Below are 26410 nucleotides of genomic sequence, written 5' to 3'. Positions count from 1 at the left end.
TAACTAGGAACAAAGTAAAGTTTGAAATGCCATAAGTCGTTGTCTGGTTTCTGAAGAGCACTAGAATAATATAGTCAAACTGATTTGAGAATATAGCCCCATGGCTATCACTATTGAAGTAGCTGAACACATAGCCTCCGTTTCAGACTCCCGCGGCTGTTTTATCTTAGTAACTGTTTTCTTATAACATTCTTTCCTTGTAACATCCCGGAGATCTGCTAGAGGTAGTCTGAAACGGAGGCTATAGCTATTCGCTTTTTAGTAAATGTCAAGACGCATAAAAACACTATAGACGAGGGTTGTAATAAAGACATTTAATAGTCGTATCTACAAGGCATGTCTTGAATATTTTTTTTCTTTATGTATTTGTAAAGGTATTATTTTACAAAAGGAGGAATCGTTCTTCGTGTGATACCAACGTCCATTCCAAGATTATTGTGTGGTTAACAAACCGCATGACACGACTATCAAATGTTACAGCATTTGAGAGAAAGTTAATCTGTGTTCACACATTGTGTTACTATTTTTCGACGCAAGAGAACGGAGAGTTCATATTCATGATTTTACATGAGCAATCCCCAATGTTTTGCGGAAAAGCTGCGATGGGATAATCCACAGTAACTGCACTCAAGAAGAATAGACACAGGAAGAATTAAATCCGGTTGTCTATCATATTATCCATTATAGGTCCACTGACCCAGGTGTGACCGACCTGCGCCACACAGACACATTAACGGTTACTCTGAAGACGTTCGATACAGGTTCATCAGACCGCCGGGGAAAAGCTCGTTTGGGTAGCGAGGTAATTGCCGCTGCCTTGTCCCATCCGGAGCTCCTGTGTATTGGACTAGAGCTGCCACTGATGAAAGCAAATAGGCAGCGCACAAACGGCATGCCGCTCAGGCTTACCCATTGCCGGCGCTGACCTCATCTGACGTGACCTGGATGGTCTTCATTCCACCCAGATGGATGAACATGACTAGAATATCGCAGTGGGGTGTGTGTGGTCACAGAACTAAAACACGTTTGTAGTACAGGACAATGGATCAATAGATAAGCAAAACGGTATCAACATTTAGCCGTTGCCATCAAGGTTGTTGCACGCCTATTCGACCGAGGCAACGACCTCGCTGCGACTCCCCTGCGACCAAGCAATTCACAAAGTGTTAAAGTGTTCAACGTATCTCATACACACACAAAAAAATAACTGTCTTACGTTTTGTATGTTGTGTTGTCTTTTGAATCATGGTTTATCATTTTGCATGATATTCTGAAATAGATTTAAAGGTTACACAAACCCAGGTAAGGTCGCAGCGAAGTCGTAGCACGATCGCCATCTAGCGGAATGGAGGGCGTACACATAGCGTGCACCAAGAATTTCTGCACCGCGAAGCTGGTATTTAGAGTCGTCATGATTTACACGCACTATATACATGTACATAATGATGTACAGCTAAGTATAAAGTGTCAGTATCTTCCAACGCCGTGGTAGTCCTCGAATTCCACCATGGCGTCGTCGTATTGATGGACGTCTTTCCTTTCAGAGAGCAGCTGCCATCGAGGTGCTCGATATTCTCGCTCAATTTTCTCAATCTCCTATCAGAGAAAAAAAAACAGTCATAACGGTTATTTTCACAACTATCAGTTTGATTAGTTTGCAAGCGATGCCTTCTATCTACAGTACTGGCCATAGACCAGTACACAACTGCGTGCTGGATACCATAAATAGCATCAGAACTGCGAACCACTTAACCCTTAGTTTCAAGGGGTCGTGAATAACTTGGATTCTATTATGTTGTTTTTCGCAGAACTCCGGCATTCAAAAAGATATATTAATCTATGTATACCAGCCACGACAATGGGGCCTATGCAGGGTAAGCATACGATATATTTCTTTGCTTGGCTGCATGATATATTTACACAACGTGACCAAAAACTGAACCAAGGTTGTTGTGAAATGTTCACCCCAAAATTGTACATGAAATATTTCGTATCTGGTGTAACGGTTCTTTGGAGCATTCAAAGTAGGTAATATTATTTATTCCCATACCTCCTGAGGGCGTGATCCTTTGTGCCTGTGCCTATGCGGAGATTGATGTTTACATTCGCTCCGATTTCCTCGGTCTGGTGTTGAATAGCTGTGAGCAGGGACGGCTAAACCTGGGTACGATGATGCAAGTAACTTACACAAATACCTCAAGCAGAAGATAGTCGGGTTAAGTTTAGAGTTTCATCACTGATTCTTATGTATCTTAAAATGCATATTTTTTCTATTTACTTGCATGTTTTTCTACAGTTCCTCGTGAACTAGAAACAAGGAGCATCTAGGAAATCCTTTAAGCGATACACCTACGTGGATATGATATCCCAATGGCATATGGATCCTTGGCCATTCTGGGTGGAGGAAGGGGTTTGGTCGTCGTCTCAAGAACGTCCAGGTTTATGTCAGATGGCTCAAGGTTCACTTGTTTGGGCTGACCATCTTTACAATCTTTTCCTGGAAAATGTGCAAACTATTACAATTATCAAATGGATGTTGACTCTCAACAAAATATAACGTTTTGTCTTTTCTAATAAGATTGATAAGATAATAAAAAGACTGGTTCAGAAATATTTTCAAAACGAGTTTGAACTATTTCAGAGAAGAACTGACATGCCTTTCTCTCTCTTGCCGCAGATAAGATCCTTTCTCCGCACGATGAAGATGATAGCCACCAGTGTCAGAAGAATTGATACCACCAGAACACCGGTAACAACGGCGATCATGATTACGGGTGGCCCTGGGCATTGGGAAAACAGTGATTATACAATCTAACATGTGGCTATATGGTAGATGTATCATATTTGCCCACTTTGCTTGTATTTGTGAAGAATTTCCATATAGTTTTATATGTATATATTATGTTATTGCTACCAGTCATTAAATGAAAAACAAGATTTATTACCATCACAGTAGCGCTGACTATAAGTCATTGAATGAAAAACAAGATTTATTACCATCGCAGTAACATTAATCACCAAATATCAAATCCTTCTAAAGAGGTATTTGTTGGTAGTCCTGATTATCTAATTCAAGATCTTTATCTGTGGTCCTGGATACTTCTCTATGCCTTCTCTACTGACCTGTCACGATAACTCGAAATTCCCTCGTGTCCGATCCAAACATGTTTGTAGCCTTGCATATATAATCCCCGGAACTCGCACTGCTGACGTGATCCAGTATCATCAAGCTCTCCGTGAAGTCATCAGTAGTTTTCCCCTTGATCGTGAGTCCGTCCACAGATCCCCCCGTTAGTGTAATCTCCCGGCCTTCGGAGTTCCGCCAGGACCAGATGATGCTATCAGGAGGCGGGTCAGAGGTCACCTCGCACAGCAGGGTTACCGAGCTCCCCTGGGTGGCGTGTGCCGTCTCTGGGTCTCCGCGGATGTCTGGTCTACCTTGAGTTGTAATAAACACTTTGGGTGACATTGGCACAGGTAGGAAAATTCATTGTAGTATGGTAGCTAACATAACGCATTCCATCTCCTACCATTACTGCCATTCACGCTTTAGATTATATAACTTGTAAAACAAATTGCTCTGTTGTTACATTATGGCATGTAAAGATCTGTACTAGGATTATAAAATGTCTAAACTAGAAGCATTTATCAGCCCTCTGGTCCTTTAAATGACCCAAGGCCTATTTCATGTGACCTGAACGAAAGTGTGACGTCAGCAAGGGTCCAAGGTACCCGGGAGTCAGTATCAGCCCCCGTCTCTGTTGAAGGATGGTAAATGGGCCCTAATGACCAGTTGCTGACGTCACACTTCCGTCCATGGCATATACTTCGAAATTCGGATCATTTCAGCTTGGAAAGGATCAGAAGACTGAGTTAAAGTTGCGGTGAAGCACTTAAAGCTGTGTACAACTGTTTGACTACTAAGGCATTCACCTCTATTAATTACGCCCAAAATATCTTGAATTACTGAAAGTACTATTTAACTTTGTGGTTGAGGGGAAACTATCATATAAAACTGTGGCTACGTACCAATGACATCTATCACTGCTTCTTTAACGCTCTCCGTAAATGCCAAGCTGTCTGCCACGCACTCGTACGTCCCTTCCGTTTGATAGTCCAGGCGTGAGAAGCGTAACGGGTTGTTGAAGTACAGGTCTGTGTTCTTCCGTCTCCATCTCACACGGGGGGTCGGATTTCCGTCGGCTTTACATTCCAGGAAAAACTCTTCTTCACTGTCGTAAAGCACGTTGACTTTTTCATCAAAGGTTTTTTGGATTGATGGTGGATCTAGAGTGATCAATATAGCAATATCTTACATCAAATCTATGCCATCGTGACATTTATGCTATCATGACATTTCTCAGAATTCAATATAGCCATTTCACTTCACACGGAATTGGGTGTACGGATAAGGTTTAGGCCATAAATCAGGATTAAGTTGAAAGAAATGTGCTTACACAAGATGTCCAGTCTTATGGAACCTACGTCTGAAGGTGGGATGCCATTGTCTGCTTTACACTGGTATGTCCCTACGTCCGATCTGGACACTGCTTTGATTATATCCGAGTGGCCCCTGTAAATACACAGCGCCAGATATTGCCAACTGAGCTATAGCGTCTTCTTACATGCTTGTAGGAAGCCTGTTCACTTTAGAATTAAAAAAAACAAAATTGCTTTCAGGAAGACAATATTGGAAAATAATGCGTCAGTTGACGTTCGTATGTGGTTTATTTATCAGTATATAACATTAACACGAGGCCGCCCTAAGATGCGTCCTGCCCTAAGATGGCACGGATTTTCTTGATGATCTAATCATGCATAAGTACGCCGTGTTTGTTGCCACTGACTATGATGATTAGAGAGGAAGATAAACCAAGTCCAAACAAACAGCTGTTTTTCCATTAAAAAATTCTTACACATATTCACTTCTCTTTTTTTTATGACAGAATTTTCACAATTATGTTGGTATCGCCGAATCACTGTGGTCACCTGTTACTAGGTATTGGTGGTTCGTGTCCCTAAATATACAACCTGTACAAAACAGCCACACACCTGTCATACACACAAGAAATAAAGCTTCACAAAACACTACAAATATTGGTCTTCAAATGTTTGTTGAGTAGAAGGTCGGCCATAGAAAAAACAACATAAGCATCACCGCCGTTGTTTTCCCCCAGGGACTGTGGCCCCGAAGGAGGCAGACGAGCGAACGCCCCAAAGATTTGTTACTCTAACAATTGATTCGTACCGTCTACAAAAATAAAACTTCACAGAGTGATGTCGAATATGTTGCCCAATACGTACATAGAGTTTTTTTTATTCTGGCGTTGTCGTTTTTCGTAATGATTTTGTTAGTCGGGCCGCCGCATTCAGTGTATTTCGCCCATTTCCCATGAAAACACGACCTAGATTGTGATAGATTCAGCCCTTCTCGCGGGAGACAAGAAGCACACACAATGGCAATTCTACTAAATTCTAAAAATTCATTGATCAAAGCTTGACCACTCTTTGGCAACTAAGTGGGTTTGAGCGCGTAAAAAACGTAGCATCTTAGGGCGGACCCGTTATATGTATGACACCTAGGTAGTGTTATAATGTAAATTGAGACGTAGTCCCAAATAAATATTCTACCTGAGCAGCATATTCAATACAATTTAAGCAATTAATGTTGAAATTTAAAAAAATAACAATTATTTCATTGCTATGTAGAGTTTGTCTTCCAAACCTGTCGTTATTTCCCCGCCAATGAGCGCCACCTAACCTCTTCCACGTTACTGCAGGTACGGGGTTTCCCTCTGCCGTGCAGGTCAGGTTTACCGGCTCACCCTCACGTACTCTGAAGTACGTCTGCGGTACGTACACCTTCGGAGGATCTGGTGTAGCAACATATTGCAAAAATGATCATACCCATGTACGTTACAGTCGTGTGTTGATAATTTCTCTTTGTTTGCCTACTAAATACACAATATTTGTAGCTGAAACACAATGATAAAGTAGTAGTTGTAATGCACTTTTAACTATTCACTTATGACAATTTTTTCCATCTACAATTTGCATGACTACACAGTGTCTGTTATATTGTAATTGGGGTCAAAGTCAGCCTAACAGTAAAGGTCTAACACAATGTCGTAAATGGAATCAAATACATTCACATTAATTGATTCAACATCATCTTGTCTTGTTTACACTTACTTTTCTGTTATCTATTTTGGGTTCATGTAAGTTTTTGACATTGTCTTTTTACTGCTTATTTCCTACTACTCATAAAATACATTTGAATAAAATAAATTAATGCACGCTCTCTATGATTGAGTATAGCCAACTTACAAAGTACGTTCATGGTGATGGAGGTCCTCTGTGGAATCACTAACGAGGGTAATCCTTGGTCGGCCACACAGGTCATATTTATCCCATTGTCCCATTTTGTCAAGTACGGCACGTACATGTCATATTCTATCATATCATCGTCCAGGGAGTCTGCAGCGTGCGCGAATCTGGAGTGCCGTGTTGTACCGTTGTACCAGGCCAGGGACGGCAACGGGCGGCCTCCTTCAGAACGGCAGGTTAACTGTAGGCTCTGTCCCGCAACTCTGGGACTGGCGAACTTTTCTATGATAATGGGTGGCCTCCGCGGTGGCACTGGTGGTAAATCAGAAATACACAACTCATAAATGTTTATTTCCCATTATTTAAGATGTACTAGTATTTGTTCCAGCATCGTACATATAACAATGTTTACATTGGTAGCATTCCAAAACGTAACTGTTTCTTCTAAAAAGATTAAACATACTTTACCGTTCTTTAACTGTAAAACTGCTTAACTGTTATATCCAACACAAAAATTGGACTCAACCAAATGTCTCACTTAACATCACCAGACTTTGTCGAGGAATGAACAATCCGTGAAGTCCTTGACAAAGGCTGGTGCTGTTCAGTTGAAAATGTTGGGCTTGATATTTAATTTTGTGCTTGATATTTAAGTTAAAGTAGTCCAAGAATGACTTCTACCAACACAGATGAACTTGAAGTTGATACTTTAGCTACCATTGCATAAGGCATTCCTCTGGCAGGGTAGTAGTGATATTGATTTCTTCACACTAACCTATGACAGTAAGCTTGACATCCTCTGGGTCCTTCAAAGAAAAGGTGCTACATCGATAGACTCCTTCATCTTCTGGCCTGACATCCCTTATGTTCAGGTTATACACGCCCGTGGTGTCTCCTGAGTTGCCTTTACCGGTGATAAACATTCTTGGATACTTCCCAGATACGGACGTGCCTTCGGAGATGTAGTGTAGGTTTGGAGGGCCAAGCCAGTGAACCGCTTCGTTTTCCTTTAGTCCATCGAATCCGCAAGACAAGGTAGCACTGCCGCCCAGTAGCACCGAGGTCGGCTGGGGCTTGCTGCGGTACGAGGCAGCATGTACTGGAGAAACACACACAATAGAAATGTAGTCTATACTATACAAATGCACAATGTGGTCATTCTATGCAATGTCTGGATATCGCTAGATAAATCAAAGGAGAATGAGACGATGAAGTTTAGACATCCAGCTAAAAAGCTACGCCACTCAAGCAACTGGATATGATTTTGGACAAGGTCAGTCGGTCATGAAAGATGTCGGATGGTGCCTGAAACGTTTGGCAACGACCGTTTCCAAAATCACATCCAGTTGCTTGAGTAACTGCTTTTTGGCGTAAAGGGGAATAGGGCATTCAATTTACTTCAGATTCAACGGTTCTAGAGGTGTTACTTGAGTCAGTATAAATAAATCTGTTATTAACTTAGAATGCCTATCGGATATCGATGATGCCACATTGGTTACGAACACCAATTGCTTTATCCAGTTACCCTTTAAATGTAGAGTTGGTTTAAAGCTATGCCGACGACAGCACAAACGATCATGAAATAAGACCGCTCAAATAAGAATATAGTACATACATTTTATGTAATTTCATTGGCATTGAAAGACTTCAATATCAAAATCATGATTGTCACACTGCATTGGGTTGTTGTGGCAAATTGACAAACAAAATCATCTCAGAAAGTTAAGTATTACAGGTCCTTGTACGCACTAGATTATCTTAATGCTCAGAGAACACGTTATAGGTTCTTCTATGATACTGAATTGTATGCTGCCCAATACATATGCCTTACAACTTACAACGTATGAGGAGGTATTGTATTAAAGTTCAAAGTATGAATCCGCAGCAAACCCCTTGCAGAAGAGGCCCTGTGCAAGCAAAAGACCAATATAAATGGGAGACCATTATTGAGCTGCTTGATAAAGACTTTGGTCTTTTGGGCCTAACGTGGCTTCACTTGACACAAGAAAAAACAACTTTTCTGCAGAAATCTCGAGGCACTGGCTGCTAAACGACTAGAATCGGCATAGCAATGTTACAGAAAAAAATATCCAGCACCTAAATCTATTTTGAACAATTTTCAGTAAATTGATATAAAATACAACTTTTCACATCACTGCTGTTGGGTAAACTACGATAAAGGACTTTCCATTAGGCAAACATTATGTCAGTATTAATTCTTAAAACGATATATTCCTTTTAAAATCTCCAGTCTTTATCCAGTTTGAGGGAAAAGGAGAGCTAACGCATAACTCTCTCCTGTTTCTTTATGGGCAAAATATACGAACTGACCCGTTTTATGCAATATCCATTTAATAGTGTATCCATTGCTCTATAAATTTTGCAACTGGTATTGGAGCGCCTGCCAACCCTTCCATCACACCTATAGTCTGTGGCAATGGGTGCAATTGATTCCAGCGCCGTTTGGTGATGCAATCAGGTAAGCCGATCGATCTCGTTCAGGCAGTTGAGGTAGTGGAAAATTGCACTGGTGAAATGGGCAATTAATTTAGACAGAATGTCTTCTGTTCAGATATATCTTTTGGCCCAAATAGCATTCTTTTCTTTAATACTTGTTTTCTAGATCAACATACAAATATTGAGGGAGAAAACAACCTTCATTAAGGGAAGAATACAGATCAAACGTTAAAATCACAATCATATTTTCTTAATTTGGCACAAACAGAATGCAAGTATTGCGACATTCTGTGCTGTAATATCTGTTTCCTACATTGCCATGTGAATATGAATTAAGAAAGCGACATTTCTTAATGGTTCGAATAACACCTTACCATATTAACACTTTATTCGGAGATAGCACAAGACACGAAAACACAGTTCAATGACTCGTTGCATTATTTGTGCCTGGATATCATTATGAAATAGATTTAACATATGTTAGATTTGGGATTGAAACAAGATCATTCGTATTTCTTGCTCTATTGCACAACATAATTGATTGTCTATGGGTCAGCGATTGATTGCAGTTAATCAAACATTCATTCAAATACAGTAAATGCAGAAATATTCGCGGTGGATTAATATTCGCGGTTTTCGCGGCGGCCGCTTCACCGCGAAATTAAATCCACCGCGAACATTTCGTCTGCTGGCGCCGCCTAAGGTGCCCCTTTTCCGCTCCATGTACATACTACTACTGTCTTTGTCACTGTATAATGAAATGTTTGACATACTTACTTCGGTGAAGTTTTGACTGAAGACACACATGTAATTTTTTCATACGACCAACTGTATTACAGTACTGTACAGTATGTTCACCATGATACAAAGGTCGTACTACTGTATACTTTTACGTATTGAGAGGGTAGATACGATTAGATCAGTAACAGTGGCTCACGCAAGAACAAGTCAAAAGCACGGAAACTGTTCTATCCGTCTGTATAGGACCCTTACCGGGTAACCAGCAAGTGTTTTCCGACTGGCGGTTTGTAGAGGCGCCGGGTTTTACACGGCAATTCGTGACTACAGTGCAGTGCTGAAAATGCATTGAATTTCGCGGGATGGCGCTACCGCGAAATTAAATCCACCGCGAAATGTCCATTTTGCCGCTACCGCGAAATTAAATCCCCGCGAAATTAAATGCATTTACAGTAACCTAATAGCTGAATGTTTTATAGACATCTTTCTCGAATGCAGTAATTGAGGTAATTACTTTACACTGTACATGGCATGAACTATCCCCTGGCATTCAAGAGAAGTTCCGCCTGGGATACCTCAGTGTCAGCAACTTATAGTTGTAGTTCGATATCAAGCTGAGCCTGAATTATCATAATGAAATATTCGTAATGTTGTGCAATTTGTGGAAATTTGCGTCAGAGTGGCAAGGCAAAGAATATACTTAGAAACTTTGTAAACACATAGTTAAGATATTAACCGTGTGTCTATAGTCTTTAATACCTTACCCTTTCACTAGCAACTAAATCGTACTTAAATGTATCATAAATGTACGACAAACTCATATAAATATCATTACGAACTTGTAGATAACATGTGAAAAATTTGCCGACGTTTCTTTGATAAAGGTTAATCCTTTGACATTCTATGTACAATCATTTGAAATATAGCCCTGCTTAGCTATAGCGTATGCTAAATTTATAAAGCACCAAAAAAAATCTTCTACGGCAAATTGTGATATATATATGTCAATAATTATCCACAGATTTCATTGTTCAGTAATGAAGAAGAATTTCTTTAAGATCGATTCCAGGCAACTAAATTGCCCTGTAATAAAAGTATACATCTATAAGCCCATGTTGGGACGTGCGTTTAATGAAAATGAGTATAAAAACTAGATATTTTTTAAAGGTTTCAGTGAATTACAAGTCTCTCAGATTCTGAGGGGCGACAAAGATCACCATGGGACCAGTACAACACCAGTAATGTCATTCCAGGGTCAGATTCAGTGTCACAGTAAGCTAGATTGAGATCCCTAATTGTGATTCGATTCCAGTAGTGTATATGCTGGCTCAACTCCATTACCACCGGGGGCGTAATGTGTTTCCTAATGGCCACGGAGGATTACTTGGTGGCGCTAGCAGACAGTCAACTGGGAATTACACAGCATAAGCCTGACAATAAACACCTCTAATACGTATTAGCGAGATCTTGCGCATGCTAACGATATAATCCACGGTGAAGCAGCCAATAAAGTTGCAAACTTTTCATTTATCATATGGATAATAGTTTGATTGTTTTTATTGGAGGTGTAGTATACGTTATGAATATACACGCCAATGTATGTAATTTTGACCTAATTCATATTTGGGTACATTTTCAATTCCAAGCAGGATGTACGTCTGCATTTCTTAACAACAGATTCAAATTTCAATAAAACGACGGTAATATGCTATCTCTCACTGCACCTACTCCTGTTGGCGTCAATACTTCGGGGCGTGCGGTTAAGCTCACATATTGCGATAACAATCAGTACAATCGCTTCCCAGAAATTGCAGCGAGAAGCACTATTACAGAAATGACGAAAAAGTCAACCGTGGTGACGTCTGCCCCTGAAGGGATATCTACAGAGGTTACTGGTGCAGACCCTTAGCGCATGGGGATGACTGATCACTTTAACATATAATTGCTCTTCACATAACCGCTGTGACCTGTGCCAAAACCTGTTATATCGCACAATACGAATCATCCGTAATGCCCCCTTTCCACTGGGACGGCGCTTTCACCGCGCTCTCTCTGCGACCTAAAATTTGACAGATCGCTCAACGAATTGTATTCAAAAGAAACTATTTTTTACACTTTGTGACTTTTGAGGGAGAAAACAACATTTTAAGGGAGAAAACAACCTTAGTCACACGTTTATGTATGATATACGCAGTATAAAATCAAAGGTTGCACATATCCTATTTAGGTCGCACTGAGGGCGCAGTGCGATCGCCATCTAGTGGAAAGGGAACATTAGACAATACCAACGCCTACCTGTGCAAGTGTAATATACTTTTACCATGAGACGAGAGGTGAAAGAGTAAATAATAAAAACTACTGTATAAACTTTAACTATGAATAGTTGTCATTGACCCGTTACTGTGAATCTTCATTCCTCACATTATTAAATCAGAGTACCATAACTGATATTATCGTTAGCACATAGGAGTACCTGTGCAAATTAAATCGATAAATTCTTTTATATGAAAGCAGTATAACACTGTACTAGTTGAGAGATATATCGGCATGTGTAACGTAAACCCTTAATATGTGTGAAGGCAGTTCATAGTTGTCATGGTGTATTCGTGATGAGTGAACCTTTGGGTACAAAGCGATGGCTCAGTTAAGAATGAAGAGATTTATGATGAAGAAATGAAAATCAATAGGCAGTTATAGGGTAGATTAAACATTATTCCCATCAAAGGTGAATTCTGAACTATAACATTTCATGGTGCTGATTCTTTCTGTGTGGAGAATTCGCATCGGTGGTTGGTATTCTCTGAAAGTTGAAAGTGTTTTATACAATTGTACCTGCCTTTCTTGTAACAAATAAGTCCTTAAATACATTATATGATGAAGGTAGATAACACAACGTGAATGACGTAGCGATCAGATAAATACACAGAAACTTTTATTTAATGTCATTTATTCGTGTTTAATACCTAATCTAAAATACTTTTGCCATAAAAGTGAATTTTATCACGTAAACTGCACCAAGGGGTACCAAACCCGTGTCATTAAGTAAGGTACATCACTTAAAACGTGGTAAAATTGTGGCCTCTTCGCCATGTGCAGCGACCTATCAGCAAGAATACTGTGATTTATGTTGAAATATGCCTGAACTTCAAAGCCAGCTGCCTCGGGGGGCCAGGCGTCGACAATCGACCACTACATCACCATTGCAATGGGATTCCACGCGAATCGATACCAATCTAAATGAACATTGATGGATGCCGCGCCACGATAGAAAATGTAGACTCTGTAATTACCAGCTTTCTTACCCACCATTATTGGTATAAGCGGAAAACTGGAGCAAAATACCACCCCCAACAAGGTTAATAACGGGTAATTTATGGCATTACCAGCTTTTATCGGTGCTGCTGCTTGAGGACCGTGTCATTAGCATAATTCTCATCACCACTTCAATCATTTTTAATTAGAGTTAAATGCATGTCTCAAGTGAACTATCAAAGCGAGAACTACAGTGATGGACCACAAAGATGCCGTTTCATCCGCCTGACCTGCTTTGATCTCACAGAAACTCAATATCTCCGTCCAGACAAGGGCTGTAAAATGAGGAGCCTGGATGAAATTGCAGAGATCCAGAGTTAATTGGGTCTCTCCCTGCGAGACAAGACGATCTTTCTTTCTGTTTGTTTCGAATTGTTTTCGACATATTCTTTCACACACTTGGACAAGAAACAAAATATATTCGCTGGCTCAAAGCATAATCATATCTTTGTAAATTGGGTCTCGTAGGACAGCTGTACAGCTCTTATACGAGAACACATGATGTTTTGCACAAACATAAACATATAGATGTCGATGCCTGTTCCAAGACAGCTGCCTTAAGATAGATATCTAAGACATTGTTTATGTTATTACCTCCATGAAATGTCATGGAGGTTATATTTTACCCCGCGTTTGTCTGTCTGTGTGTCTGTCTGTCTGTCTGTGTGTAAACAAGATAACTCAAGAACGGCTGGGTGGATTGGTTTGATACTTGGTGTGTTGGTAGGGTGTGATGAAAGCTGGAAATGATTAGATTTTGGGCCCCCTAGCGGCTCCCCTTGGTACTGCAGCGCAACTTCCGGTTTTGCTATCTTGGTGTTCTGAACATGCTATGGTCACGATTTTTGAGTATTAGAAAGCTCTTGTGCTCAGGAAGAAGTGACATAAGTTTGGGCCCCCTAGCGTCTAGTTTTGGGATAGCAGGGGCATTTTTGTCAAAAACTTCTGACGAGGATAACTCAAGAAGGAAACAACGGATTTTCATGATTTTTGGTATGTAGGTACCTTGGACAATGTTGTACAAGATGATATGCTAATTATGCAAAGTAGGAGCAAATTTGCATAATTGATGACAACATTCAATCATAGCAGTTTTTTCTATGTATCTCTTGTCTTTGACGTGATATGGTCTTGACATTTGGGTGGTAGATAGCTTTCAGTGTCATGACAAAGTGGAGCAAATTTCAGCCCCCTAACATTTAATTTAGGAACTGCAGGGGCGTTTTTGTCAAGACATTCCAAAGAGGATAGCTGCAGAAAGGATTGACGGATTGGCATCATATTAGGCATGCGGGTACCTTAGGCAAAGATGTTCATAATGATATACATGTTATGCAAATGAGGACTTAATTTGCATAATTAATTAGGAAATTGTATAATTCCATTGTTTTCAATAACTGGACCTCAATAAATGTAACACATGTTAATTATGATAGGTGGAATATAAGCAGATACTAAATATGGTAATGAGGAACTTATTTGCATAATTTATGTAAAAATTGCAAAACCGCTTTATGATTAATAATGGGAATTTTATAATTGTGACATGTGTACGTTTGTCAATGATGAACAACACCATGCATAAATTATGTTAATGTCTTAGTCATTTGCATGAAATTTACAAAAGCTCTAAATTTTCATGGAGGTATGAGGTCGCCGAACTCTAGTGTTATATCATAACATCATAATCATACATTAAATGCTGCTGCCTTTCTTAATTCATGCTGTTGCAAATCATGCATATGAAAAGAAGGAAAAGGAATGAGCATGAGATTCATGAATACCTTATAACAGCACATGTCACATTGTGTAGGCATGATGATGCGTTCACTGACGGCATGATCGTGACCTGAGTGCTAAGGAAAGAAATACAGCTATAACTTTGGATGTTGCTGACCAAACTCAAGATTCCCTTTACAGTTGTGAAACGACCCTTTAGCCTGCAGCAATTCTAGATCCGGGCAAATTTTGCACAGCTTGTCAGTGCGAAAACATATCACGTAATTGTTGCCTCTGGACTCTCTTTGAGGAAAATTTTCCGTCTATCTTTAAAGAATGTTTGTGGCTAGGGAAAAGATATAAAAGCAAGACTTACGACTGTATTTTGTCGTAAAGTTAACGCCTATTGACAGCTGTATGTAGGTCACGTCAATATTCTTTAAATAACTTAAGCCCACTCTGTTCATCAACCACAAATCAAGATGTGCATGACATGTGTATATTCGTAAGGAAAACCCTTTTTTTATCTCCAAGAAGAAGTACACCTCAAGAAGGAGGTATAATAATTGTGGTTGGTCATGTCCGTACGTTCGCAGCTATAACTCACGATTCATTTGCATGCTGCATTCGTGTGTAGTTTGGCACGTAGTCTGCTTTTATACAAGAGATAGTGCACGTTGTTGTTTTACACCGTATCAGCTTTATAGGTAATGTAATATTTCAGGAAACCAAACTTGGCTATCGTCATGGAATTATAGGACATGTCATTAATGTCGTTGCATTTTGTCGTTCTGCGCGAATTGGAATTTTTGCAGATGTTGGGTTATGTTGTGTTTCAACGTCCTTTGTCTAGCGGCTTGACACATAAAACAACTGTTGACAGTCAGATAAGACTCAAATCAGATGCTAGGTTCTGGCTTCCTACACTGCACTGGTTACTTGTTGGCATCCTTCTGTCTCGAGAGACAATGGGTAGAGTAATCAAGCTGTTCTTCGAAATGTTTTCGACATATTCTTTCACACACTTGGAGAAGAAACACAATATCTTCTCTAGCTCAAAGCATAATCATATATTTGTAAATTGGGTCAACAGGAAATCACTGGTAAAGCTCAATATCTGAAAGGCTACTCACTTGCTTCGCCTTTCTCTTCCAAAACATGCTTTTGAATTGTCGCTTCAAATTTATTTTTCATCTAGAAAATACTTAACCTTTTATTTGCATATGCGAGGTGCCTTAAGAGCATAGACAAAAAATTAAATAAAGAGCAGCGACAATTGTTTTGGTAGTTAATGGCATAACGTGCACACTGTATATATGGCTACGTAGCTAAGTGTAATATCAATCAATGTTCAAGAAATGGCTGAATCTCTGTTACCTGATATATCTCTACCCACAGAGCAGAAACAATTACAGACAAATGATAAATTCAATCTACTATCTGATATCTTTTGGAGTCATTGTATCATTTCGCCTTTGTAAGCACGATCTCCAGGGGATTCACAAAATACAGTCACAGAATAGAATAACCATTTATCAAACTGAACTCCTGCCAGCGTTAGTCTCCAGGAGCTTCCTCTTTCTGACACATGGAATGCTAATGTGCATAATGCATGGATGCTGTGTCATTTTACTCTCAATAGTATATTATTCTATACATTCCTTGTCCTTGAATTGCCATCTATCCATCTATTTATCTATGGAATGCAAACTTCATAGGGGAGGTCATTTACCCTCCGGGAGGGAGGGTAAATGACCTCAGACAGGGGTACGTATATACTGGCACTACTGCTTTTGTCTTTGTTTGCAAGTTCGCAGCTATAACTCCAGATCGTTGTGATGGATTTGTTAATTTCGGCATGTTGGTAGTTATTGGGTTCTAGACGAAACATAGCGATTTGGAGCATTGCAGCATTATTTTCAGGTTTTGTCAATTAAAGATTGAGACACCCCATCCATCTTGAAGTAGTGTGGCACCGCTCATTGCGTCAGCTTTCTACTGACTGTTAGTAACCTATGTTATGCAAGCCGGGGCCAATTAGCTACTCTCTAAGCAGAGGTTAGGCTCCGACTTGCTACATCGCCTCGGTTACTGCTTTAGTGCCTGTGACATGGTTCTTGCAGAGGAAAGCATGTATATGTCCCGCTCGTGATTTCCATTTGTAACGTCTAAAAAGTATCATTTTGCGTGCCAAACTGGCGTGGTCAAGAGGTAACAGCCTCAGAACGTAGATGAATGATTTGATCACGGACATGACAAAGTGTTACTTGTAATAAACTGTGACCTTGACACACACGCCCGTTTCCAGACGATGTATACATATCTTGACATTGGATGTAGAAAAGGAAGTTGTGCGAGGCGCCACAATACGTCCCAGCTCTACGCTGGCATTAAGAGGCGTTGTCTCTGGTTAGCGATCCGGTTGCTTTCTTAAGCTCATTATGTAACCTGTATGTTACGGTTTACAATGCAAAAATAGTATCCACTGAACGAAAAATACATATTCTGCCATACCACCACAGGCTTTGATTTCAAATTTTTTATAAAGTAATTGTATTTTTTTTTCATTCCTACTATATATAGATTATGGTAAATAACAGTATCTAATTGGAACTATTGTGTCACTCACACGTTATGTATGGAACTGACTTGCCTTTATCACTTTGCAAGCAGTATTTGGTCTTATTCCCAGAAAATTATGGCCCCATTACGTTGGCTATATCATTGCTAAAATGCCAGTAGTTCAAGGATCATCTACGAACCAAAAGGTTCAAATATGGCTGCCGAACGTTTCTTCGAATCCAGTGGGTGTGCTTGCAGCTTCTGATGTAAGCAGTTGATTAATGGGACTCTACTGCAGAGCCCTTTGAATTTTCCTCAAAACATTTCAAAGAATAGTCACCATATGCTGAAGCTATTACACGATTTTAGATAAAGTGCCTACAGTAAAACAAATATGGTACCCATGGCTGCAGGTGCCAATATATCCAGCATGTTCTCCAGCTAGCTATATATAGGCTTCCTCTACGCCCCATTGGCAGCAGTTGGAAATCATCGACAGGCTGTTTTAAAATGCAGCAATTACTGATATATCGATATTGATGCAAGTCTCAACTTAATGTTTTTTAAGTTGTACTAAATTTCTATACTCTCATTGAGTTTCATTTTTTCATTATGTTTCTAGAGTATTTGGTGATGTGAACATCCCCATTCTTATTTATCAACAATGGGGTAAACGTTTTTAATCTGTTGAAGAATTTACAAGTAAACATACCAACAAGTGTCATGAACGATGAGTTAAACCAACAGTTCTTGGATATTTTGTATGGTGATCTTTATATTCATTTTTCACTTAAAATCGTCTTAAGATAAGAGTTACAGCACGTTACATTGCAATACCAACATTGTGACGTTTAATGACTAAAATGCACATTACAGTTGGAAACATGTTTACTTTGCTGTCTTCATATGTTTGAAAAGGAATATACTTTCAAATCATGTAAAGGAATAAACATTTGAATGGTTATTCGTATGCGAAAAAAACATGTATTTTAGACGTGCATGAAAAATGCACGGTTGACTGTATTCTACTTGCTCGCCGCTGTGTTTGATCTGCTATTAGCGTTTCTCTAACAGCTTGAAGTATACTTTAAGTGTGAGTCATTTTCTACTTTTTCATCGTCTTCCATCCATAAAGCAGCCAGCTGCATATGAATGTTACACAATTTCTATAACTTTTAAACCCTCTTAGTCCTTCTATCTCGGAATAACGATTTTCCATTTGATTTGATCGACATCTGCGCAGTAGATAGCGAAAGGAGCTCAAGAGTAGATTTTGCAGCATGATTTACGCTATGAACGTAAAGATGGCGAATCCCTTCAAGCCATACGGCTCCTGAGCTAATGGCGCTCTCAGCATCTAAAAAGGAGCTTACTACATGTTTCCACGTCTATAAAAAGAGCTTACAGAACATGTCGCCTACGCCGGACGAAAGATGAAGAGCTCGACAAAGCGTAATGGTAGTTCTTTGCCAGGGGGGAGACGGGACGGGACGGTGCAGGTCAAGCTGATGAAAGTTAGATAAAGCACTCTTTGAAGCTCACGCCCGTGGAGACGTCGCTTGATGCAACAAACAGCCGGAATAAATAGAAAATCATGCTCACCGATGCATTTATGATAAAAGCACTGGTACATGTGTTGACAAAATGTAATTCTGCAAGCTTCAGACTTCAGTAAACTCCTCGAGTAATTCAATCACTTCCAGAAGGTCGACCATCTACACTCAACACCATAGCGCTATGGCAGTCTGATATGATCAAACAACATTCTACTCCCTGGGTCAAACTTGTGTCCTATTGAGCCAGCACAGAGGATACGTTTATATTTATCCCCCTATATATTCTAATTTCTATTTTTGAATAGGTACCAAAAAGTAGTCTAATGTCACCCTAGAGTGCGCTTGGTCAAGATCGTTTTATTGAGCTGAATATTCTGACGTCTAATGTAATCCTGACTTTCATACAAGTACCAACCATACGCGTTACACGTAGATCTTCATTTGTGTGCCATAAATGCGGCTCTTACAGCGATATGCCCTTTTCTCCATGGCATTTCAGCTGAAATGAAGGGCTCATGAACGCAGCTTAGGTTCCGCCGACCGAACGCTGATGTCATCAATGCAGCAAAGTGCTCATTTTGGAACAGTATGCCGTCTGCAGGTCATAAATAAGGAGATACCTTGTAGATACCATTGAAGTAAGACAATATTGATGCATCATAACAGGTCTTGTCGTAAATAACTGAATCGCAATATTGTATTGGTTCACTCTTTTCTTATATTATATAGCTTACCCATCTGCAATGTGTTGGCGTCACCCACGGCGTCACTAAGACAAAGACCCCTTCACTGACCTTCTGCCCTTAGTGCAAGTATTTCCCACAGGCAAACATCATTATTTGTTCTCTTCTACTTTCAGTCACCCTCAACGGGCACCCTTGATAAAGTAGATGGACTCATGATTTGATACAAAATCAATGTTGTAAAGAATTAGGTTTAACCTGTAGAGGTTGACAATGCAGAATACTGTGGATCTTTGTATTTGTGATTCTGAACAAAACCTGTATCTAGACGTCCGTGTGTATGGCATCATTGAAGTTCTGATAAGTATCTAAGTAAGCAGAGATAATTCTTGCACTCCTTTCACTCAGCACAAAGGCCTGAACTCTGAAAATCAATCACGAGGTGCCCAGGTGGACTTTTCTAAACCAGACCTGACTCTTCAATACAATGATAAAGGATGAATAGACCCTTAAAGCGGCGATAAGTATTTCAGAGAAGAAAGCCTTTCTTGCCTGTAGAAAGCAAGATAAGCACATTTCGTATGTTTTAATGTCAGTTTATGAAAGTGGAAACTTGATGGGGATGAATCCTTGACATTTATTTCTGCTACCTACAGAGTTTAGTTGAAGAGCAAAGCACCACAAAATCTTTGGAATTTAGAGGAACAGTACTGGTGTTCTTCAAGGAGGAACATCAAAAAAGCAGAAGATCCCAAGAAACCTTACAAGGTGAGACGACAGTGCTCAGGGTACTACCATTTCGTATTCCATCCACATACGGAGGGTCACAGTGGTAACCGACGCCTTAGTTATTCATTTAGATTTTAATAAAACATGAAGTTATAGTACAAGCGGAAGAGATTAAAAGCCACGCAGCGATTGAAGCCAGCTAATATGGATGGGATGAAGCAGTCATCAAGGAGTTTATCATTTTTTGATTGCGGCTGTTCCTTTGCAGGAAATTAATAGATGCGGAGATTACAGCTAAGGAAGGCAAAGCCTTCAGGAGTCTAATTCGCATGAAGGCATTTTCCTAACGAGAGCAAAATAATGAGTTACCGTTTCTGTAATAGATTTTGCCGTAGGCGTCTTAGCCGATGATTTGTCCTTGTATTCGAACAGTCAATGCCCTTAACATGTTATGTACATACTCAGCAAGGAAGGTTGGAGTTTATATCAGGACCCTTCATAACGATGGCTTCTTGGATAATGAAAAGGCATCGGTAGCAGTAGGCAATTTCCGATGTTGTCGCAGATATCTGCAAATGTAAATTCTTAATGGATCCAAACTGGAATCTACCCTTAATCCAAGTCCCACAGATAACAGAACATACACAGACACTATCATTCTTTGCTAATCTGCCGAAATGGCAAATCCTGTCACATATGAGTCAGAAAACATTCGTGTCTAGATTTATAGATATATATGATCGATTTGATAACTGAGATAATAAGAGAATATTGGACACATTGATAACTTGTCAGGTAAAAGAATAAACCATACGAGAGACAGATCTGTACAACATATTTCTGCTAATGCCAAGAAATTCTTATGTTCATGTGATAACGTAAATATAAAAACAGTGAGAAGCACGTTTTAAACAAACAGTGCATCATTCCAAAGTGTTCCTATTCTAACAATGTTGTTGTCGAGCGCCGGGCAAGACAAACTGGTAACCAATTACTTATTCCGTAAGATGAAGCGTACAAAATTCTATCACAACGGAACTGTAAAATATAGTTTAGATATCGTCTTACCGTTCATTTCCACGTAGAGGGCCAAGACCAGAAGAATAGCGTATCTCCTGTTTGCGAACATGGTGAATTGCCTGTACTGTGGACGAGTGTCTGTAGTCAACCGCTGACTGCCGGAGACTGACGGGACCCTGTATGCCCGGCGTATAAATACTGACATTCGCGCATGTGAGGCAGCCCCGATGGGCCGGGAAAAGCAGCCGTCAAAATCGATTACTCCAACATTACGTGACAGAACTTCAATACAAATAAACCATTGACTCAAAGTGATAAGAGTGCCTCATTTGCATTTCCCCGCGCTGAAAACATTTTTCTAAGATTCCTACAAATGTCGGCGAACAAGATCGTGTACATCAAACACCGCCCAACAAATCCAGCGTGGTCGGGGCTGCTAGGTGGGGGTCTTTCCGTTCAGGAAGGGCGTTCGTACGATTTCACGGAAGCGGAAGCCTGAAATGATGGTATAAGCTATAATGATTTTGTGACAACCAATAGCACTACGTAGGACCTAATGCCCTGTTATTCCACACCGACACGGGAACTAGCAGCCGGAGAATTTCAACTTGTGCCAAACGTGTCAAGAAAGTAATGGAAGAGGATTTTTCACAGCAATAATGGGCTCTGCTGAAGTCTTGTAGACTGTAACAGGAGCCGCGGCGGTGTTGCTTTGGCCTCGATTAGTATTTCACGCACGCCCAAATTCCCCGCCGTGAAGACACGAAAACTAAGGTTGTGAGTAGAGCTGCATACTTTCAAGTCGTTTAAAATGTAAGTGTACTCGACACGAATGGGGTGATGTGTGGGCATGAAATGCGCATTGCCTTGCGTCAGCCATCTCCAAATTGGACAAGGACAATCTTCCCGGTAATACCCCCTTTTCCCGGATGACTTAATTGAGGAGAGTCTGTCAGATACAGTGCAATGTCAAGACCTGTACATGTACATGTACATATCCCTTTTAGATTTCCACTGGCAAAAACAAAAGCGGCATATGGTTGGCAGTACATTAAAACTAAGCACGCACATCATTATTGCGGTAGGTTTGACGGATCCAGCTTTAGTTAAGACATTTGGAGACAAGTATGATAGGAAGATATATGTTCTCTAAATCTTACTCAATGCGCAGGCATTTGTATCGCCCATGATGCAGTTGTTCCTTTTAAAGGGATGGATAGGAGGCTTAGCCGGATGGAAATGCCACGTGAAATCCGGCATTTAAGTATGATGAACGACACAAGACGAGCGACGCCGCTTACACGCATCTGTTATCATTTTAAACTTAGTCCGTAAAGAAATGGCATGGCATTCAATGGGTAGCAGACAGCGCTGTTCCGCATAAAGAGACTACTCTTTTTTTTTGCTCTCCGGTAATGTAAGAGAAGAGGACTAAGACTTCACATATCATCATTTTTTACCAGGAGTAGTTCTACTTTGGAACTCCATTCCAAGTGACTGCCTCGTGGGTCTTTCTTTACAAAGGCACCGCTGACCATGACAAATGTTGGTACCTTAATGGTGAACATCATTACTCGCTCCTCCCTAGGGTTGTGAACTCCACTATCGTTTCACTTAATCGGCTGGCGTTGACTCCTCGTTACTAGCAGCGATGAGCGCCTCGGGGAGGATGCGGAGAAAATGAGTACCACTGAGTTGACCTGGCACTCTGTAGAAATGAAGATGGTTGTTGTAAAGTTACGTTTCATACAGCACATCTGGGAATTCAAACACGTCCCACGAAAGGGTTGTTGGCCAAGGAGAGTGACTCTAATGTCAAGGATATGGCACAGGGCAACTTTAGATAACATCGTTCTGAAGTTTATATGTACTCAAAAGTAACACAACACAGCTTTTACCTTGTCCAGATGCCATTTATTGCCATATTTCTTTACATTAAACATCGTTGGCATGTACATGTAGATACAGTTCATTATGTTTTAACTTAAATTTCAAAATGCTAATGACATTGAAAACTATTAATAGTTCGTTGGCATAACAGATTATCATGCAGCAATCATAAAGGCATTGTGCATGAATCATTAACAATGAACACATTAGCTCTTAGTGAATTCCCTTTAGTAGCTTATTGTCCCTACAGCGATCCAGAAGGGATGTTTAGTCTAAATACTTTGAATGTTTTAGGACGTGGCAAAAGCTATTTTGTCACGCTACGCTGGTATCGTTCGACGATCGATAGTCTCTAGCACGACGGCATATTTTCGCCCGATATTATCACCTTTGAGCGACGATCAGACTGTACCAGACGTGAGCGTGTTATAATAGAAAACTATGTGCACTCTGCCGTGCTAAAGACTATAAGAACACCCTATGCATGTAGGACAATTGATACTCTTAATATGATATATGTACTGTGTGGGTAGGTCTTGCCGGGACATCAAAAAATTGCGAGGATGCCAATGAAACCCTATAAATGTAGAAGTACTATGACTATTGATATTCTTAATATAATGACATATACTATGTGATTAGGTCTGATGAGACATCAAAATTTGGGAGTGGGACTAGCGGTTTGTTGTTGTGCTGCAGCGGAACGTCCGGTTTTTGTATCTTTTCATCTGCTACGTTCATCAAATTGGAATAGTAGATATATTTTGTGCACGCGGGAAAATGGCATTGGTTTGAGCCTTCTAGTTGCTTTTTCTGGTTCGTAGTACATTTAGGCAGCACTAAGAATATTTAAAGATGTGGTACTACTGTACCATTGTATCATCAAAGAAAAGGGAGCTTATAGAAATCCACCAATCATGTCATCACCCGAACGTCATCATTCGCGTTCCACCAAAGGATGACAATGATAAATGCCGTATTTAGTAGCACATTACTTTCCATTCTGGAGTTAATACCATCTAATTCATTCCTATTACACAACTATCCTATGAGGTCGCCATTTGGCCACGTGGAATGAGTGACATTTAGAACTACTTACGAAGTCATTTCTTTAACGTTCCGATGACCACCCACTAATCAAGACTCACGTTAAAACGTTAATGCTCTACTCGATAATAATCAACAGTATAGGTATGCTTTGGTAATAAGTAATTACTTCTCCAATTTGGTCGAAATCCACTGGCTACCGAAGTTTAATTACTTGGAGAGTATCATTAACCTATTGCTTGAATACGGTGGTATAGCTTGGATGAGTCCACAGTGTAGGCAGCAGCGTAGCAATCGCTGGCCCTTCTCTAGCCATCAGCAACAAAATGCAGCAAATGGTGAAGTTCCTGAATGTAGTCTTGAGAAAATGCATTCTTATTATCCTGAATTTAGTTATGTCCAACCGGTCGCTAATAACGGCTTGCTTACTGTATATATGTTGATTGAGACCAACGGCTTAAATAACCTTAAGAAACTTATTTGAAGTCACCTGTTTCGATTTCATCATTGTTCATTCTTGTTTCTATTTTCCTGCTTGTTACTGACATGAAAATATTAGATACTGTTTTGACTTTCTATGTGTCTATTTGCCAGTGTTTCCGACTATTTGTATTTGACTATATGAATTGTTCTGATAATTAGCATGCGGATAGGTCTTGGGAAGGCAGAGTTCATAAAAGCTCCTTGGTTCAAGGTAGATTTTGATCCGCTCGATTATTTGCTTCTTCTCATTGTTTATTATTTACTTGTTATATTATATTAAATTTGGACCAGTGGTATATGTTTCTCTTCTGGTGCCATTGATCTCTGTTTCTCATCTTATATCGTCTTATATAGTTGATAAACATGTAAGAAAAACCTATGATGTTAAACTCACTTTAGTTCAACCACATAAGATAAGGCATCATCTAAGTACAAGAGTATTAACACACTTGATGTATTCACTTGAACTACAGACGGCCTTGATATTCAACAAACATACCCCATGTTGGGATACAAATTTGTTTGTCACGTGTAAAAGATATGGTGGATTATGAGACCAACAGCTGCAATGTACTTTCCTGCCAAATACCAGTTTTATTGCGAGTAGAATCGTGCCTTTAATGATGAAGTATATAACATGGTATCACACGATATATGGTCTTATGCCCACAGCGATACGCCTCATTGGCAGACGCAAAGGTAATCAATCACGTCCTTACTCTTTGCCATAGAAGTTCCTGAGATTAATTACAAGGTATAATTGGCATTCATTGGGGTCAACAGCCCTTCAAAACAGTGCCAAAAAATCTCATGTGAAGTAACATTTCATGGGCTTCAGTTCTGACCTTTAAACTTTATGTGGGAGCCGATGATATTTATAGAGGTGCCATTTGCTTCTAATCGTCTGCCAGATTGCATATACATCACAAGGATATTTTATGCATGTTGTAGTCATGATACAAATGGCACATTTAGGGCTATGATACAGAGGGAATGGTCCTGAAGGAAACTCCTGAATGTGCGTGCGCTTTCTGTTTCATGAGTAATGGTACCGAGTCTGATAGATGCGGGCAATGAAAGGGAAGACTGACTGAAGAAGTTTCCCGGGAACCTGTATTGGTAGAGAATATCAACCTCCATGAAAAATTGGCCAGTCGTTTCGGGAATGTGTGCGTCTGTGTGTGTCTGTGTTTTCAGCAAGTTGTGGTCAGCATAGCTCAAGAAGGTTTGGATGGATTGAGATGGTATCAAGTATGTGGGCAGGCCTTAAGAAAACATGGGTCAAGGTCGTTTGGGGCCCCTGGTTGCGTTACTTAAAACAGCAGGAGGTCAAAACTTCCATATTTTCTATCCCGGATATGCTTTTTGGCAAATAGCGACTGATGTAAGAAGATATAGGTTTAGTTCCCCTAGTGGGCCGTTACTTATGGTTTGCGAAATGTACATGAGTATATATTTTGGATAACGTTTGAGCAAATTGCTGTTTCCAAACGATTCCTTACCATTGGGTACGTATCCAAGTTAGAATTGCTGTGCGTTAGTTATCCTGCAAGAATATAACTACCAGTCTTCATAACCATTTTGCAAAATGTGCACGTATACTATTGTCTTCTTTGTATCAGTATGTCTTTGGGAAATGGCAAACACAGGATGTAGACGTGCTTCTTGATCCAGCATTGGCAACCACTAATGCCTACTCCTTACATTTTGACAGGCTTTTGGATGTCAAGACCCTCTCCATCCTGATAGCTTTTGAACTAATGGAAGAGCACGAGTAGCCCCTTAGCAAAAAAGACATCGTGCTTTACTTCAACCCTCCTGCGGGCCTACGGATCAAAGGAAGGGTTTTCCAATAAATGATGACGGCGGTTGATATAACAGCGCGCA

The 26410-nt window shown here is 40.1% G+C and overlaps 1 protein-coding gene across 1 annotated transcript; it reads right to left on the bottom strand.

The window, feature by feature from the left end:
* Positions 1 to 299: 299 nt before the first annotated feature.
* On the bottom strand, positions 300 to 21300 carry LOC118422397 (hemicentin-2-like). Its single transcript, XM_035829920.1, has 11 exons — positions 21152 to 21300; positions 7103 to 7426; positions 6328 to 6639; positions 5726 to 5873; positions 4458 to 4573; positions 4030 to 4287; positions 3124 to 3438; positions 2658 to 2780; positions 2354 to 2497; positions 2051 to 2160; positions 300 to 1596 (listed from the first exon to the last, which is right to left on the bottom strand). The coding sequence occupies exons 1-11, from the start codon at positions 21210 to 21212 to the stop codon at positions 1468 to 1470; spliced, it is 2040 nt and encodes a 679-aa protein (XP_035685813.1). The 5' UTR covers positions 21213 to 21300; the 3' UTR covers positions 300 to 1467.
* Between the last annotated feature and the right edge of the window lie 5110 nt (positions 21301 to 26410).

Source organism: Branchiostoma floridae, chromosome 9, assembly GCF_000003815.2.
Source record: "Branchiostoma floridae strain S238N-H82 chromosome 9, Bfl_VNyyK, whole genome shotgun sequence".
Classification (NCBI taxonomy): Eukaryota; Metazoa; Chordata; class Leptocardii; order Amphioxiformes; family Branchiostomatidae; genus Branchiostoma; species Branchiostoma floridae.
The sequence above is the reverse complement of the archived record's forward strand: the minus strand, read 5'-3'. Positions and strand labels throughout refer to the sequence as shown.